The sequence below is a fragment of the Poecile atricapillus genome, chromosome 1, assembly GCF_030490865.1.
Source record: "Poecile atricapillus isolate bPoeAtr1 chromosome 1, bPoeAtr1.hap1, whole genome shotgun sequence".
Lineage (NCBI taxonomy): Eukaryota > Metazoa > Chordata > Aves > Passeriformes > Paridae > Poecile > Poecile atricapillus.
Genome location: NC_081249.1, coordinates 134,560,406 through 134,576,406, shown reverse-complemented (window position 1 = coordinate 134,576,406; position 16,001 = coordinate 134,560,406). Strand labels below are relative to the sequence as shown.

The window sequence follows — 16,001 nt, the reverse complement described above, 5'->3', positions numbered from 1 at the left end:
GGTGTCTCAGAGGGGAACCCAGACACCAGGCAGCTTTGGCTGGGGTTGTGGGCAGCTGTTGGAAAGCAATGGTCTGAATCAAATGCAGGTCCTCAGAGCCCCCTTTGCACTTCTCTTCCTGGAGTGGAAAGGTATGAAACCCAGCAGGGTTCAAATGGAGCCTATCTGTGGTGGCAACACGGCAGTGTGGTCTGCTCCTGCCTTGCCCTGGCCAGCAAAACATGTAATGGGTATGAGAGAAGCATGCCATGACCAGCCCCAGCAACTAAACCCTCTTCAGTCTGCAGCAGTGGCACAAGACCCCGGGGCATCAGCAATATATGAAGGAGGGAGCTTAAGATGCTTCAGAAAGCCAAAAACTGAAAAGCATCCCAAGCATAAATGAACTCATTTCAGATGTCTCTAAGACAGAAACAGCAAGTTTGTCATTGCAGTAGGGCATGAGGCTGCAGCAGTCCTTGACAGAAGGTGTTTTTCATGGCACATCATTGGAGCAGGGCCTTAAGGGCAGTTTTGATGCTAAAAGATTGAACTATGGCCTGAAGCAACTGTACTTGGCCCTCAGTGATGCAACCCCACAAGCCTCGAGTTTCCTTCCTTTTTTCCTATTTTGGGCACGTTTTGCCCTGTCATCCCCCACTGTGCTGACAGTGCTGGAGGAAGGCATGTGGCGCTTCCCCTGCCTCAGCATCCCATGCACTGCAGCAGCTCACGTGGGCCTGTCCCCACCACCCTTGACTCAGCTAGTTTCCTCTTGCCCAAGGCAGTGACCAAGCTCCTGCTGGTCCCGTTCAGCCATCATCAAATGTGATGGGTCAGGGTGGTGGAAGATGCCCAGGACCACTGTCACCTCCAGCACTGGGTCCGTGTCCCCAGCACCGGGTCCGTGTCCCCAGCACCAGTTGCCATGGAAGCAGAAGCAGACAGCTGTGTGTGATAGGCAGGGCTGGGGGCTTGGATCACCGCTCTGAGCCTGGTGGTATCTGACCTGCACAAAAGTGGGACGCTTACTGAGCATGTTTGGAGCATCCTGTAATTAATGTTTGCTCAGCTGACGGCTGCTTAGCATTATTAGCGAATGATGAGTGGCTGATGTTGTTGATGTTGCTACCTCAAAACATCTAATTTCAGCATCTGCACTGAGCAAAAGGGCCAGGGGCCAGATGCCTGGTGCCAAGACCCTGCCAGGCTTTGCTTCTTTGGATGTGGCTTCCTATCAAATCCGTGCACATGGACATGCCTGCCCTGCCGTAGCAGCCCTGAGTTTGGACCAACACGGTGGCCATGGTGGCAAGGACAGGACCTCTGCCAGTGGCATGTCAGGGCCAGCAGCTGCCCTTGCTAAGGCAAGAAGTGCAGAGTCCCCATACCCAAGGGAGCAGGAGTGAGCTTGGAGACAAACACAAGATGATATTCAGGGACCTAATCCAAAGACCACTGAAAGTTTCTTGTGTATTTAAGCTATTTTGATGAACATGTCGAACACCTGATAAATAAATGAATGTGTGTAAAGGAGCACTGAGTTATCCCACCCCTCCTCCCACACTGCTAGACACAGGCATGAGGAACAAGCACTCACACTGGGATGCTTGTTTATTTATTTATTGCAGGGGTAAAAAAGCTTTGGTGATAGCAACACCTGTGAAGCCTTCAAAAACAATTATTTTCTGATTACACTGAGATTAAAAAGAAGTAATCCAGCATCATTTTTGTCTCCTTGTCCATAATCCCACCGCCACCTGAGCAGCCAGTTTGTGTTTTTTTACGAGGCGTTTCTGGACAGCTGGCAGGGATTTGAGGCGCTATGTCCCCAGGCAGCACAGTGGCCTCTAGTGGCAACTCACATCCAGCCCTGGGGAAAGAAACCTGCAGGTGAACCTTGCAGGTTCGTTGTTCCAAAGGAAAATTAAGAACTGAGTCCAAACTGCCAGAGGAGAAGCATCCCTTTTCGGGGTGTGGTGTGATGTCAGGCAGGAACCGAGCACACCCACGTACCCCATGTGCAAGGAGCAGTTGTTCCTGAGACCCCCACCCATGCCCTCCACCCATGGCCCTAGAAATCCATTTAAGGCTGGCTGCAGTGCCCATCTCCAGTGCCCTCTCCTGGTGGGACACTGGAGCTGTTCCCTCTCTGGATGGACCTCAGTGCTGGGTTTGCAGCCGTGTCCCTGCCTGCAGCTCCAGGAGCTGAGTGTCCTACAGGTCTGTCTCCTAAAAGCACTCTGTGAGCAGTGTGCATGCCTAATGAAAACTGTCTTTTGCTATAATCTCTTTAATGAGGAGGAATAGCTTGGTCTTTCTTTCTTCAGCCTATTCACCTATTTCTAAAAGATTTGTAGGTCCTTTACAGTTTTGAAGTTTTTCTTCTTCTTCTTCTGAGTTCAGCTGGAGCTGCCTGTAGCACTCACTAGCACATCAGTTTCCTCAGGAACTAAGAAACTGAGAGGAGTGTGTCTGGTGAGGCAGGAAAGCAACAGGCTCCCTTTAGGCAGAGATCCTAGGAATAAATCATAGAATCATAGAATGGTTTGGATTGGAAGAGACCTTAAAGATCATCCAGTTCCAGCCACCCTGGTGTGAGCAGGGACACTTTCACTACACCAGATTACTCAGAGCTCCATCCAACCTGACCTTTAACAATCCCAGGGATGGGGCATCCACAACTTCCCCGGGCAACCTATTCCAGTACCTCATTGCCCACACAGTAAAGAATTTCTTCCTAATATCTGATCTGAATTGCCTTTGTTCAGTTTGAAGCCATTCCCCCTTGTTCTGTCACTACATGCTCTTGTAAACAGTCCCTCTCCATCTTTCCTGTAGGCTCCCTTCAGGTCCTGGAAGGCCACAGTTAGGTCACCCTGAAGCCTCCTCTTTTCCAGGCTGACCAATCCCAATTCTCTCAGTCCTTTCTCACAGGAGAAGTGCTCTATCCCTTTAATCATCTTGGTTGGCCTCCTCTGGATTTGGCTCAACAGGCTGATGTCCTTCCTGTGTTGCTCCATCTTGGAGACTGCCTGAGCACAGCCAAAACTAGCATTTTTTTTCTTGCTTCCTTCAGCTCATGTGTGTGGCATTAGCTTCACTTATTTCTTTGAGAAAAGTCCCCAGGTCTTACATAGCAGGTAGGTGTAGTCCCCAGTGTCACAGCAAAGGTGTCCTCCCGTCCTGGAACAGTTGTGTCTTTTGGCTTTATCCTAAGATGTAGAGGACCTCTTATCAGGAGCAGAAATACACATCAAGCTTTGCACGTGTGTCCATGCTCTCATCCCTTTTCCCTGAGATTTGCTTGATGCATCTTAGGCGGTCTTTCCTTCTCCACCAGAAGTTTTGCCTCCAACTGACCTAGTCCCCTGTGTTGCTGGGAGGGAGGACTGCTGGCCTGCGGCCCATCAGCAGCAGGACGGGACCCAGGCAGAGGGTACCCCCACATTTTGAGCCCCTTGGATGTTATGAAGCCCATCATCAAAGAAAATGTGAGGCTGGATCTGGGCGAGGATGGGACCCTTGGGAGCCCCATCCATGAAGAAAGCCTCGTCGATGGGCAGACCCCATTCCCGGAGTGTCTTGATGGCTCGGATGCCCATGTCCCGGCCGCTGCGGGCTGTCACCAGGTAGGTGCGGATGGGGGATTTTTCCTGGCCAAACTTCTTACGCATCTTCCCGAGGTGCATGGCAAAAGCCTTCAGGGGACCCTGGAAGCACAGCAAGACAGTTGGGAGTGTGTAGGAAATAAGGAAACACCTACTCTGCCTGTACAAGGCACTTGTTCCTCTTCCAGGCTTTCTCAGGGCTCTGCAGAGCACACAATTCCTGTGGGATGCAGGACCAGGCAATGCTGGGACTGGGGCTGTGCACTGCAGTCCCTAGGAGGAAGGCGAGCCTTGTGATGCTCATCCTAATCCCAAAGCAACCAGCAAGGTACAACCCAGCAAGCAGTGCCTCTGGGTCTGAGTCCTGCAGGGACTTGGACAGCAAGAGGTCACAGCCTACAAAAGGTGGTGTTGGAATTAGCCACATTCCTAGATATTTAGGGCTTACATATAGGAGATAACAGATCCATTTCCAGTGAGATTCCAGATCAGGCCCACACCAGGGACTGAGTAGTGGATGCACAGGGAATCTGTAAGGATTTCTGCTTTTTTGACTGCTCATGCCGAAGCCCTAGCAGGAGAGACGGCAGAGCCTGTGGGTGCCCGTGGAAGCGAGATGGCACGCTCACCTCTCCTATGGGGATGGCCTCCATCGCCCGCTCGTACTGCACTGCTCCCTCCAGGCCCTGCTCCTGGAAGATCTGGTCTGTCTCGTCGGAGAAGAGCACGGCATCCCCGTCAAACACCACGCGGAGTGGAGTGCTGGGGGCCTGCACCTCTTGCTGGAAGACAAGCGCTGCTGAGACCCCTGTGAGACAGAGCAAGGTGGGGTCACCAGGGACACCCCTCCCTGGGGCGGCTCGTGCATGGCCAGCTGCTCCCACACATCTGCTGCAGCCCTGTCCCACATCACCAGACCAGGGCCTCCAAGTCAGGGAGCTTTCTGGGTGAGTCAGCCCAGCCTTTCCATGTCTTATCCCCTGAGAAAGTGCTGCTGATCAGAAACCGAGGTCTGGAGAGATACTGAAGTGTGGTAAGAGATGGTGGGTGGTTGTCAAGGCATGAGCAGCCCTCCTCCTGGTGCTTGCTCACTCTGCCAAGCCTCAATCTTTAGTGCCCAGATTTAGCACTCTATGGTGTGAATAATATGGGCTGGCATCTCCATTGATTGCGGTAATTGGCTTAATTACAGTCTCTTCCTACAAGCTGCTCCCTGCCCACCCTCATATGTGGACCCAGACTCCCAGATGGGAGACATTTGTCAGGGCAATGATTCTCTCAAGGAGGTTCCAGGAATGTGCTGTGTAGTGAAGGAAAGTCCAGGCTGTGGATGACTTGCTCCTGACCTTGAAGGACAGTGGCCAGTTGATGTACTCATACCCAAGTGAATTAATAAGAAGGTGATTAACTCCGTTAGAGGAGTTGGGGAGACTCCACTCCCTCTGATTGAGGTCAGGCACATGCTTATATCTATCACTGAGCACACAGTAATTCTACAGGTACCAAGACAGCAAATTTCTGTGTCATCTTCACAAAGTCCTGGGAATCACTGATTCATCTCATTGATGAATAGAATTGCATCTTTGGTTAGAAAGGCTTAAATGTCAGGCAGGGAATGACCACCTCATGGCAGAGCTGCATCCAGAATGATGCATAATGTACTCAGTGACTTGTGAGGGCATCTGAGCTAGCCTGTTCTTGTTTGCAGGCTACTGGTAAGGACAGAAGAGGAGATAAAACTGTTCAGGACTGTACTGGTAATCAGTGCACCATTTACACCTTGTCCATGTGAAACCACAGGCTCTGGTGTTGTCTCTTGGTACTGAGCTGCTTAGAAAAAATGTGGTGGGTTTGGGGTCATGGGATGGAGTGGGGAACGCACCTCTCTGGAGGGCGTTGCAGACATCTGTCCTGTCAGCTGAGAGGAACAGCTTGACGCCGTGGGACTTCAGGTACTGTGTGGAGTCCTCATCACTGACGAAGCAGAACTTGGAGATCTCCAGGCCTTCAGGACAAGGGATGTGAATGAAGTCTCATGGAGCAACATCCTCCTCACAGCCCCTCCCTCCCCGGGTCTCGGTGTGCTTTGCTGCAAGAGCTCAAGGCAATGAATTTCCCAGTGGTGTGTGGGGAACTTGCCTCTGTTCTTTCTGCATCTTCTTGACCTGTCATATAAAACTGCAGAGTGCAGTTAAATATTCCCTCCATCCCTCCCTTAAATAAGCATTCCTCCTGACAGCACTCTGGGATTTAGGGTGGTTTTTTAAAACAACTTTTTTTTTTATTTTCAGTACCTGCCTGAACATGCCTGAGCTGTGCAAAATGCTGCCAGACTTCCTGCTGTGAAAGATAAGGCTGAAGGGAGCTGGGATCCAAGAGCACCCGTTCCCCCCTTCCCCTTGTAGCCCCCGGCTCTGTTTACCACTGATGATCCACTGTGGTGCCTGATGTGCTCTGCAGCCTCCCAGGGGAATCAGGCACTGCCAGGGATGGGTCCCCCTTACCGTAGTGCTTGGCGCTGTTGATGATGCGCACGCCGCTCTCTGGGCTGTTGTTGGAGAGCACCAGGATGTCGAAGAGGTTTCTCTCTGCTGGGTTGCTTTCCAGGATCTTCTTGTTAACATACTGCACTGCCTGTGAGGAGATGAAACTCTTTCAAAGAGGCATGACTGCAGTATGTTTGCAGGGGCTCTTTTACAGTTAAGGTTAGTGGTTTGTGCTGCATCTGTCAGCTATGGCAAGGCTGGCATGTTATGAAGAGCCAGACAAGGCAGCCATCCTGGAAAAGCCAGGGGGGAGATGGACTGGTGAAGAGCACGTTTCAATGCCCTGCAATGAGGACAAGCACAACTACATCCCATGATGGGAGTTGAGACTTAAAGCTGGGAAAGCTGAGCTTTCACCCCATCCTGCGAGTGTCTGCATGTGCCCCTAGACAGGAGTGGGGCTCACCTGGATGAAGGCAAAGGCTGTTCCTGGTGGCAGGGGCTTGTCCTGGTTGACCTGCTGGTGCCTTGTGTACTCCTCCTTGCCCTTCTCCAGGTAGAGCTTGTGCTCCTCCTCCAGGTTGAAGATGGCTCTGGTGGTCACAGCAATGACCAGTGCTGTGCTGGGGTCTTTCTGCAGGACAGGGAGGAAAGAGGAATCAGGGGATAGCAGAGAAGGAGCTTGTGGAGGTGGGGTGAGCAGGGGGCACCAAACAGAGTGGTAGGTTTGGGTGCTGCCAGTATCACCCCTGTGTCACAGTTCCTGATGCCAGAGGTACCACACCCAGTCTTCATCTTCAGGCCACCAAGGATGGGGCTGGTAGTTGTGAAACCCTAACCTGTCTGATAAGTGCCACATGCTCCAAGGACAGCTCACACAGAGGGGATTGCTTCATAATTTTGTTGTTTGTGGGCACAGCACAGCCACAGTCATCTGTTTGTGCTGGGTTTCTCTGCACATACTGGTGGTATTTACCCTTCGTTTGTGTCTGTTCTGGACAGTTGAATAAAGTCTTTGTGTATGTAGAGAAGCTGCTGTTTTCTCCCTGGCTGCTCCAAAACAAAAGTGTGAGCAAATGTACCTGCCCAGTCCATGCAACTGGAAATCACATGGACTTCACCTGGGACCAGGTGCCCAGCAGCCCTGGGACAGCCACTTCTGCTGAAACCCAGGCAGGAGCAATTCAGGCCACCACAGTTCTAAGTTGCGGTGTGCTGTCTTCTGTGGTGGCATTTCAAAACTTGGTTTGGACATACAGGATGTGTGTTTTGTAATGAACAGCCTTTTACCTGTTTTACATTGGTGTTTATGACTGTGCTTTCCGGTTCTGCCATCTTCAACTCTCAGCCTTTAAGAGAAAATATAAAATTAAACTGACAGATTATAATATAATCAACCTATAGTCAATCTAGAGAAGGAGAAGAGTGGAAAGGAGACAGGAAACATCCTACACTCCAAGTACAGCAGCGCAAATGATCTTGTTTCTGCTGACAGCAGCTTTGCTTCGAGAAAAACTGTTCTAATAGTTCCAATTAAATGTGATGGAAAAGTGGCTTTTCAAACATAGACCATGCCTTTATTTTTACTTTAGTTTTTCTCAAAGAGTATTTTTCTCTGTATGGAACTGCTGAGAACTGTTGTGGAGCTCTTTTCCAAGCAATATAAGGCTGTCTTTAAAAGTGAAAATAGGTTAGATCTTATAGGTAGGTTTCTATCTCACATTCATGTTGCCTTTTTTGCCACTTTTGCTTGAATGGTGAATTTGTATCTACAAATGAAGTTCACTGCAACAGCATCTCATTTTCAGCTGTAAAAGGCCAGAGTAAGTAGAAGTGTGTGGTGAGGGCTTGGATAAAGCCTGAGACCCCTGCGATGGAGCTGGTCTGCCCCTCCACAGCCCTGTGAGCTAGCCAGGCCCTACCCGATTACTGTGCTGGGGGGCTGTGCAAGGAAAGAGCAAAGCCAACATGCAGTGTAAAGGACAAGTCAGAGTCTCCACAGAGACATGTCTTTTGCCCCAGTTTTATTTAATTAACTTCTATTGTTCAGGGACTGCAAAATGTTGCCTGGGCCAGTAGGCAACACACTTGGCTGATGCCAGCCTTGCCATGGGGGCTCAGTGCTTGCATGCGCGCTCCCCGACTGCCCGAGGAGTAGAAAGTCCTGCACCAGGACTGCCTGGAAAGCCAGGCGATTCTGAGCATCCCTCTTCTTCCTGCAGCCCACGTCCCATGCTGGGAAGGGGTCTCCTCCCAGAGAGGGTGGCCAACACCCCCAGCTGCGCAGGCAGACGCTTTCCTCTGACAATCTCGGCCAAATATTCTCTGAAAGTCAAATTAAATGCAAGGAGGCAACGGAGCTGAGCAGCCCTTCCTGATGGGAGAATCCACCTCTGATTTCTGCTTCACTCTTCCAGCACTGCAAACCAAGCCCGATTTCTCCTTTCCATCTCCCTGCCCCAGTAACCCGCAGTGCTGTTCGCATACGGATCTGCACGGGCACACGTCTCGCTGCGGGACCCCAGGAAAACATTCCAGGCGGGTGCTGCTGGTCCCCACAGCTCTTCCTTCCTGCCGAGCAGGACCCTCTGCACACACACAGGGTTCTGCTAGAGAGAAAAGCCCAAACTCACCCCGAGCGCTGCCTCTGCTCCCCGGCACAGCCTGTCCAGCGGCAGCATGCCAGCCCTGCCCAGGGCGCTGCTGTTTATATTTCCCCCTGCCCGCGCTGCAGGAAGCCGGCAGGAGCCGGGATGGGCGCAGCTCCGCTCCCCGGCGCGCTGGGATTTGTAGGCAGCCGGCTGGTTGGCGTCGTGCCCGGGCCAGACTGCATTTCCCAGCTGGCACTGCACAGGATCACGGTCACCTGCGCCTGGCTTCGGAGGCAGCCGCGGTCACCCTGGCGGTCACCCCTGGCGAGGTTCCTGCTTCTGGAGCCCCCTCGGTGCTCAGATCGCTGTCCACAAGCCGTGATGTCTGATTTCTGCACCTGGAATATTTATAGCATGCCTCTAGTCCTCTCATTTCCCAGCCCCTGAATGGTTGTATTTTTGAGCGAAAAAAATAGGGGTATCTGGTCCAGAGTGACGCGCAGGGTGTGCAGGGATGCGGGGAGCAAAGGCAGGATCAGAGCGTGGCTGGGTGAAGTGCGTTTGCAATTTTACTGTAATGGTTTGGGGTCTCTTTTCCCTTCTTTTCTGGAAGCCGTCTCACATGCTGTCCTGAGCAGGGTGGATTTTGGGGCTAGGATTTTCCTCTTCTGGATAGGCTGTGTGGCCTATCCAGCCCTGTGGGGGCTCATGGTGCCAGGATAGTTCAACACCCCTTTTCTGTCCAAGAGTGTGACTGTCAGGGACGTGGGGAGGGTGAGGGGAGCGGAGCTGACACAGGACCATCCTGCAGCTTTTCCCTTGCCCCGCTCCTGGAACAAGGTCCACTGCTGCAGCCTGCCCAGCCTGGCTCCTGCCTATGGAGACCAAACTCACCTGCACTAAGGACAAGCAGTTGTCCCCCTGCATGACACCAGGCTATCACCAGGATCACCAAATCTCCTCCCAAAATGTGGGAAGCCACCAGGGTCCTGTGTAGCTTGGTCTTACTGAGATCATAGAATCATAGAATGATTTTGGTTGGAACAGTCTTAAAGATCATCTAGTTCCAATCCCTTCCACCATGGGCAGGGATGCCACGCACCAGATCAGCTTGCTCAGGGCTCCATCCAACCTGGCCTTCAACTCTTCCAGGGATGAGGCCACAACTTCTCTGGGCAATGTGTTCCAGTGCCTCATTACCTTCTGATTAAAGAATTTCTTCCTAAGATCTGAATCTCTTCTCTTTTAGCTGTCAAACAACTAGCAAACAACCCACTGAAAAGACTACTTATATGCTCAGTTTTTAGTGTGCTTATGCAGACCCCATTTCCCTGGAGGATTTTAATATTCCCTATTCCTCCATCCCCATAATGCATTTCTCTTGTGCATCCCTTGGGACTTCCAGTTTAGAGCAAAAGGTTCCCCTAGAGGGTTGCTGCAGCATCATTCCTGCATCATCATTCCTGCATCATCATTCCTGCATCTCCTGCTTCTGGAGATGGTGCTTCTCTGAGCAGCAGGAGTGCAAGGCCCTTGTGAGTGTGGCTGTTTTTTGGGTGGCTGAGGGACAGCCCTAGCCCCTCTCCTGTGTCTAGGCACCTTCTATGGCAACACCTTGGTGGCCATGTGAAAATCTGGAAGGACTGGTGAGTCAGAGTGGTAGGGCAGTGACCCGAGAACAGAGGTGGGACAGGTCTGGTTTCTGAGGCATCTCCTCCCATCACTACATCAGCCATTGGACACTGGCAGTTTTGCAGTATTGCTCGCTGCTTCTGCTTCACCACCCCAAATTTACGTGGTGATTAGGCAGGTTTTGGGCAGACTTTGCTGAATTGGCAGCAAGGGAAGAAGTTTACAAGCATAAATTTAATGCAATGGAAGCCTGTGAAATTGCTCCTGGCTGTGTGCCTGGTGCTTCTGTTGGTGCTGGAGGATGAAACCACCCAATCTGTATCCCCTTGTCCTGTCTGTACTCCCTGCTGTGTTGCAGCAGAGAACTCCTGTTCATCCACACACTTGTTTTGTAGGCCCTCACACAGTGCATGCCCTATGGGCCAAGGAGCTGGGCTTCCCAAGTGCAGAGCTCACCAGGGATGGATGCAGTCATGCACCCATCCCCTTGAAAGTGTCCATTCCCTTGTGCTAAGTGCTTGCAGCCACACAGTCCAGCCCAGCATGGCTGCAGGGATAACTTGGAGAAGCGAATTTCCCAGGGCATGGAGCTGGGCAGCAATGCCCTCCAGCTTCTTGCAGGCAGGAGGGCAAGTTTTGTTTCCTGGCCCAGCAGGGAGTTCCCCGCTGGCTTTTTGCCTGCATGAACATTGCTTGGGTCAGCAGCGAGGTGGGGCCGGTGGAGCTGCTGGGGCCACCCGGTTCCTGAGCTGGCAAAGCAGACTTTCCTGTTTCGGCTGCGCAGTGCAGCCACCATCCCTTCTGCACCGTCAGCTGCGTGCCCGGTGGGGTCCCATCTCAGCCCTCAGCATGCCCCTGCCACCCGTGGTGGCGTGACTGGAACCCGCGCAGCAGGGAGGGAACACCAACGCTGGGAAGGATACTTGTCGGTAAGTCTGGATTTGGGAACCCAGTCAGCACAGGGTGGGAGCAAGAGTCAGGGTTCCTCTAGCCCCTTTTCCAGGAACATGGATCCTTGATGGTCCCAACAGACTGCCCACTGAGACTATGCCTCCTGTGCCGGACTGCAGCAGGGCTGTCCCCATCACTCCCAAAATGGTGGCTCAGTTCATTCTTCAGGGTTGGGATAAAGGTTTTTTTAAACCAGGGTCAATGTTAAACTAATGTGACACAGCCTGTGGCAGGCAAAAAGTTCTGACATTCCTAATTTTGTGCTGTGTGGGTGCCTGCTCTCCTGTGCTGTCCTGCCCACCCTTCACTCCAAAGCTGTGGCCTGGCACTCTAAAATGCCTGAGTGATGCTTCGGGTGTTCAATGACAGAGAAGTCCCAGGTGGCCCTGGACAAGTCATTTAACCTGCATCTCATTGTCCCAGCAATGACACTGCAGGGATGACAGCGATTCCCACGTGTCTCCAGCCCTATGTCCACATGCAGCAAAGCACACTGATGGAGAAAGAAAGGGCTCTTGCTGCCTTCACGGGCTCAGCGAAGGGAAATGCGGACGTGGTTTCCTCCTCCCCGGGAAGATCCCCATGCAAGGAATACCTTGGGATGGGCAGAGCGTGGGCAGAGTGCAGGCAGAGCGAGGTGGAGCTGGCTGCTTGAGTAGGGACCCACTGGCAGGCAGGTCAGGAGGCTGGGGCAGCACCAGGCACGTACCTGCCAGCCCGGGCATTGGGGCTGGCTGCCACCCGTGCCCTGGTGGCTGCAGGGCCGCTCACGGCTCCGGGCACACCTGTCCCCGTGACGCGAAAGGAATCTGCCTATGAGGAAGTGTTCGTGCTAGAATAAAAGCTCTGCCATGGGGAAAGCAACGCTGTAAAACCATCCTGCTTTAAATCTGAAGCCTTCCCTCAGGCTGTGTCAGCGTTGCCATGTGCACAGACCGAGCTCACGGGAAGTTTCCGTGCCGGTGTGGCTCCAGCCTGGTGGCAGCACTGCCACCTGCAGCGTGGGCACCAGCCCTGTTGTAAGCCCAGGAGCCAACCTTACTGCTCCTCAGCCCTGCCACAGGAGGGAAAATAGCCAAAAAGGGGTGTTAGCTGATGATGGGGCTTCCCTGGAGCTGAGAAAACCCTTCAGCTCACTCTGCCTGGCCAGAAAGGAGGCAGCACAAAACATCTCTTGGTTTTTGTCCCCTACAGCCAAGTGAATCCACTTCTCAAAATGCCCTGGACCCCCCAGTCTCTCCCCTTCCAGCAGGCAGACTTGCAAGGATTTGGAGAAGGCTGTATGGGAGGGGCCGGCTGGCGCAGAGCCCTCCCTGCCAGCGGCTCCCTCCCGCTCCATGTCACTTCTCACTGGCGGTGTGGCCAAGCTCTAATCGCTTACCCTGGGCTCTGTATTTTAAATGTGTTTGCTCTCATTAGAGCCCTGGGCTACGGGCAGCACACGTGCTATCAGAGAGGAAATCCCCACCCTGTTAATTTTGCCTGTGTTCCCAGGTCACCCCTGATTAGCCATGGCAGTGGCAGGCAGGAAAGGCAGGACTACGGCCTCCCCACACACCAGCATCACCACCACGGCTTGGCCGGGCTCCCTGGACAGCTGGCTTAGCTGGATCCCATGTGAGTACAGCATCTCTTGCCCTCCTCTCCCAGGCAGCATTACCTGGTGGGGCTGCTGGACCCTGAGGCTGTGTATTCACTTCACCCTCCCTTCACATTCCAATTTCTAATGGGCTCCATCAGGGTGGGATTACTGCAGAATGCAGAACACGCTGCTTCAGGAGCAGAAGGTATCTTTGCTACCCATTTGGGGAATGGTCTTCAGCCACAGTTTCCCTGCATGGGGCCTGTCCATGATTCTAGGGGCAATTTTGAAAGTGCGATTCCTCGATGCTGAAGCACCAGGAGGGGGTTTAAACGTACTCTGTATGTTTTGCTTGGTTTGAACTCTTCTATCCAACTCTGCTCCCTGCACATCGCACCAGTACCCAAATGGGCGCTCATCACCGTGGCTGTGGCAGGGGCCATTCTCCTCCTTCTCTTCCTCATCTGCATCGCCAAGTGCTGCTGCAGCAAGAAGAAGTCCAAGAAGAAAGAGAGAATTGCTTTGTGTGCCGTCAGCAACTCCACCACGACCAACCTTGTGCGTCCTGCCTTCTCCTCAGTCCCACCTCCCTCTTCCCTCAGGGGTTTGCTGCTGCACTGCCCAGCCCCAGGGATGGTGGGAGCACGGCACGGCAGGGACATGGCTGAGTGCACCCTGAGGGTAGTGTTGCTGTCTGCCACAGGTCCAGCCTGAGATGGAAGACCTGGAGTGGGAAGTAGAGCAGAAGCGGCGAGGAAAGCTGCAGTACTCCCTGGAGTACAACTTCCGCATACAGGAGGTGGGGATGCTCACGGCCATGGCACAGCAGGGAAAAAGCCATGCTCTTGCATGGTCACTCTTTGCTGCTCACTGAGGTGGATATACCCTCTCCCACCTGCCTGCAGCCCACCAGCTCTCATACCTGTGTGGTGTGAAGGCGTTCCTCACTGTTGCACTCACTTCCCACTGAGCCCCCAGCTGCCTGACCCATCCTCCTGCAGCTGGTGACCCTGTGCCTCACTCCTCTCCAGCTGAAGGTTGGTGTGAAGCAGGCAGTTGAGCTGAAGGCCATGGACAGCGGAGGCACATCTGATCCATATGTGATTGTCTACCTAACATCCAATACGAAGAAGAGATACGAGACCAAGGTTTACCGCAAGACCCTGAACCCCATCTTCAACGAGAGCTTCACTTTCCAGGTACAAACCAAAGCCAATGAGTTTTTTTTGGTCCCATTAAGAGTGTTGCATAGACACTGCTCCCTGGGCAAAAACCTCTCCAGACAGGGTGATGCTTGTTCAATCAGGACTGGGAAATGTGAGAGAGGAATGCCCTCATGGGGCAAGGCTGCCACTGAGGAGTGAATCCAGGCTTTTGGGTCCTCCCTGCAGGTACCCCAGGCTGAGGTGTCTGAATCCACACTGGTGATGCAGATCTATGACTTCAACCGCTTTTCCAAGCATGACATCATTGGTGAGGTCCGGTTGCCCCTGGCCAACATCAACCTGCAGCATGTCATTGAGCAGTGGAGTGACCTGGAGGTGGCCAGTAAAGTGGAGGTTGGTCCTGCTGGGTGGGAAACTCTGCTGGGAGGGATGTGCTCTTGCTTGGCCTGCCATCACCCCAAGAAGCAAGCCCTTAGGGGCAAGCATGAGTGTGAGGAAGACTCAGGAAACCTTCGGCCAGCCTGGTGCTCCAGCCTCAGGTGAGCTGCCTCCTCTGCCTGGTACTAATTACTGGCATCTGTCCATCAGGAAGAGCATCTGGGTGAGATCTGCTTCTCACTGCGCTACGTCCCCAGCACTGGCAAGCTGACGGTGCTCATCCTTGAAGCCAGGCAGTTGAAGCGGATGGACTCTAATGGACTCTCAGGTCAGTGGGGGCTGCATGTTCTCAGACCTTCCTACTCCTGCCCAGGCCTCAGTGGTGGCACCAAGAGTCAAAAAGCCTTGAAAACTCTCGGTGTTAAGACCTGCTTCCGGCTACCACCACAATATTCAGTCCTTGGCTGACTCCCAGTCTCCCCCAGCACAGATACTCCAGCTTTGGGCAGTGCTGGAGTGCTGGAGGTATGTCCCAGGAGATGTCATGGCTGGATTGTACAGGGAGCTTGGCAGGAGGAAGTGAGTTCAGAGGTGGCTGTCTCACCATGAGGAATGACAAGTGGGATGCCATGGTCTCCTTGGGAATGGCTCAGGAAAACTTTTTTGTGGCTGCGTTCTTCAGTCAAAAACTGTCCCTTGTGCCAGGTGTGCCCTCTCTCTCTTCAGATCCTTTTGTCAAGGTGCATCTCATACTGAACAGGAAGAAATGGAAGAAAAAAAGGACAAGTGTGAAGAAAAACACCTTAAGCCCTTACTTCAATGAGGTGTTTGTGTTTGAGGTGCCTTTCAGTCAGATCCAGGTGGGTTTCCCTGTAGTGCCCAGGGCTGAGCAGGTTCCCACTGCACCAAATCCTTTCCCACTGACCCTCTTTCTTGTGTCTCCCCTAGAATGTGGACGTGGTCATCTCTGTCTGGGATCACGACAAAGTGACCAAGAATGAGCCCATTGGCAAACTCTTCCTGGGCTGCCGAGCCACAGGCAACCAGCTGCGGCACTGGTCTGACATGCTGTCCAACCCACGCCGACCCCTCGCCCAGTGGCACATCCTGCAGCCCCCAGAGGTGGTGGACAAAGCCCTGGGACTGAAGTCCCACCTCAAGCTGCCCCTGCACTCCAGATAGTGGGGCTCTCCTTCTCCACCCAGGGAGCAGGATGGTGTGCTTGTGGAGGAGTGAGGGGCTTCTGCTCAGCAAGCTCTAGATATGTTGGTCCCAGCTCATTGTCAGCAAAGAGGGGACTGTGCCTCCTTCTGGCCAAGAGATGATCTGGCTGCTGGGGCAGCTCATGCTCTGTGTAACGCCTGGGACAGGGCAGCTCTGCATCCCAGGGCAAAGCTGGACATGGAGCAGAGGGTGCTAGAGGGGATGGCATGGGTGCAGGAGCCTGCTCACCCCAACTGCTTATGGGCTGCAGGTGGAAATACACAGAGCTTCAGGCTCATGCAAAACAGAGTCCATTGATATTTATAAAGCAGAGGTGCTGGTGGCATGGCTGAATAACTTGTGAATAACTTGGCAAGAAGTGTGTTCTTGGAAAGGCTTCATGTGTCCTGTGAAGGCTTTTA

General features: G+C 53.0%; 2 protein-coding genes across 3 annotated transcripts; one reads left to right on the top strand and one right to left on the bottom strand.

Moving 5' to 3' along the window:
- Positions 1-1,586: 1,586 nt before the first annotated feature.
- On the bottom strand, positions 1,587-8,844 carry LOC131592197 (cytosolic 5'-nucleotidase 1A-like). Its single transcript, XM_058863545.1, has 7 exons — positions 8,710-8,844; positions 7,367-7,425; positions 6,543-6,710; positions 6,095-6,224; positions 5,473-5,595; positions 4,220-4,398; positions 1,587-3,692 (listed from the first exon to the last, which is right to left on the bottom strand). Exons 2-7 carry the CDS (start codon positions 7,409-7,411, stop codon positions 3,390-3,392), a joined length of 948 nt encoding a protein of 315 aa, XP_058719528.1. The 5' UTR covers positions 7,412-7,425; positions 8,710-8,844; the 3' UTR covers positions 1,587-3,389.
- Positions 8,845-11,081: 2,237 nt separating this feature from the next.
- Positions 11,082-15,962, top strand: SYT8 (synaptotagmin 8). 2 transcript variants are annotated; one of them, XM_058863525.1, is made up of 9 exons: positions 11,082-11,228; positions 12,745-12,867; positions 13,233-13,390; positions 13,536-13,631; positions 13,864-14,031; positions 14,224-14,391; positions 14,587-14,704; positions 15,103-15,236; positions 15,325-15,962. In XM_058863525.1, the coding sequence occupies exons 2-9, from the start codon at positions 12,762-12,764 to the stop codon at positions 15,556-15,558; spliced, it is 1,182 nt and encodes a 393-aa protein (XP_058719508.1). In that variant the 5' UTR covers positions 11,082-11,228; positions 12,745-12,761; the 3' UTR covers positions 15,559-15,962. The 2 variants fall into 2 exon arrangements, with proteins under 2 accessions (XP_058719508.1, XP_058719515.1); XM_058863532.1 differs by lacking the exon at positions 11,082-11,228 and adding an exon at positions 12,142-12,269.
- The last annotated feature ends 39 nt before the right edge of the window (positions 15,963-16,001 follow it).

Excerpts from the sequence above, each read along its gene's own strand:
- LOC131592197 (XM_058863545.1), bottom strand. The coding sequence starts at position 7,411 with ATGGCAGAACCGGAAAGCACAGTCATAAACACCAATGTAAAACAG. Across the intron at positions 5,596-6,094 it reads CAACAGCGCCAAGCACTACG|GCCTGGAGATCTCCAAGTTC; the intron begins GTAAGGGGGACC and ends CTTGTCCTGAAG. Across the intron at positions 4,399-5,472 it reads CTGCAACGCCCTCCAGAGAG|GGGTCTCAGCAGCGCTTGTC; the intron begins GTGCGTTCCCCA and ends TCTGTCTCACAG.
- SYT8 (XM_058863525.1), top strand. The coding sequence starts at position 12,762 with ATGGCAGTGGCAGGCAGGAAAGGCAGGACTACGGCCTCCCCACACACC. Across the intron at positions 13,391-13,535 it reads ACTCCACCACGACCAACCTT|GTCCAGCCTGAGATGGAAGA; the intron begins GTGCGTCCTGCC and ends TGTCTGCCACAG. Across the intron at positions 14,392-14,586 it reads AGGTGGCCAGTAAAGTGGAG|GAAGAGCATCTGGGTGAGAT; the intron begins GTTGGTCCTGCT and ends TCTGTCCATCAG.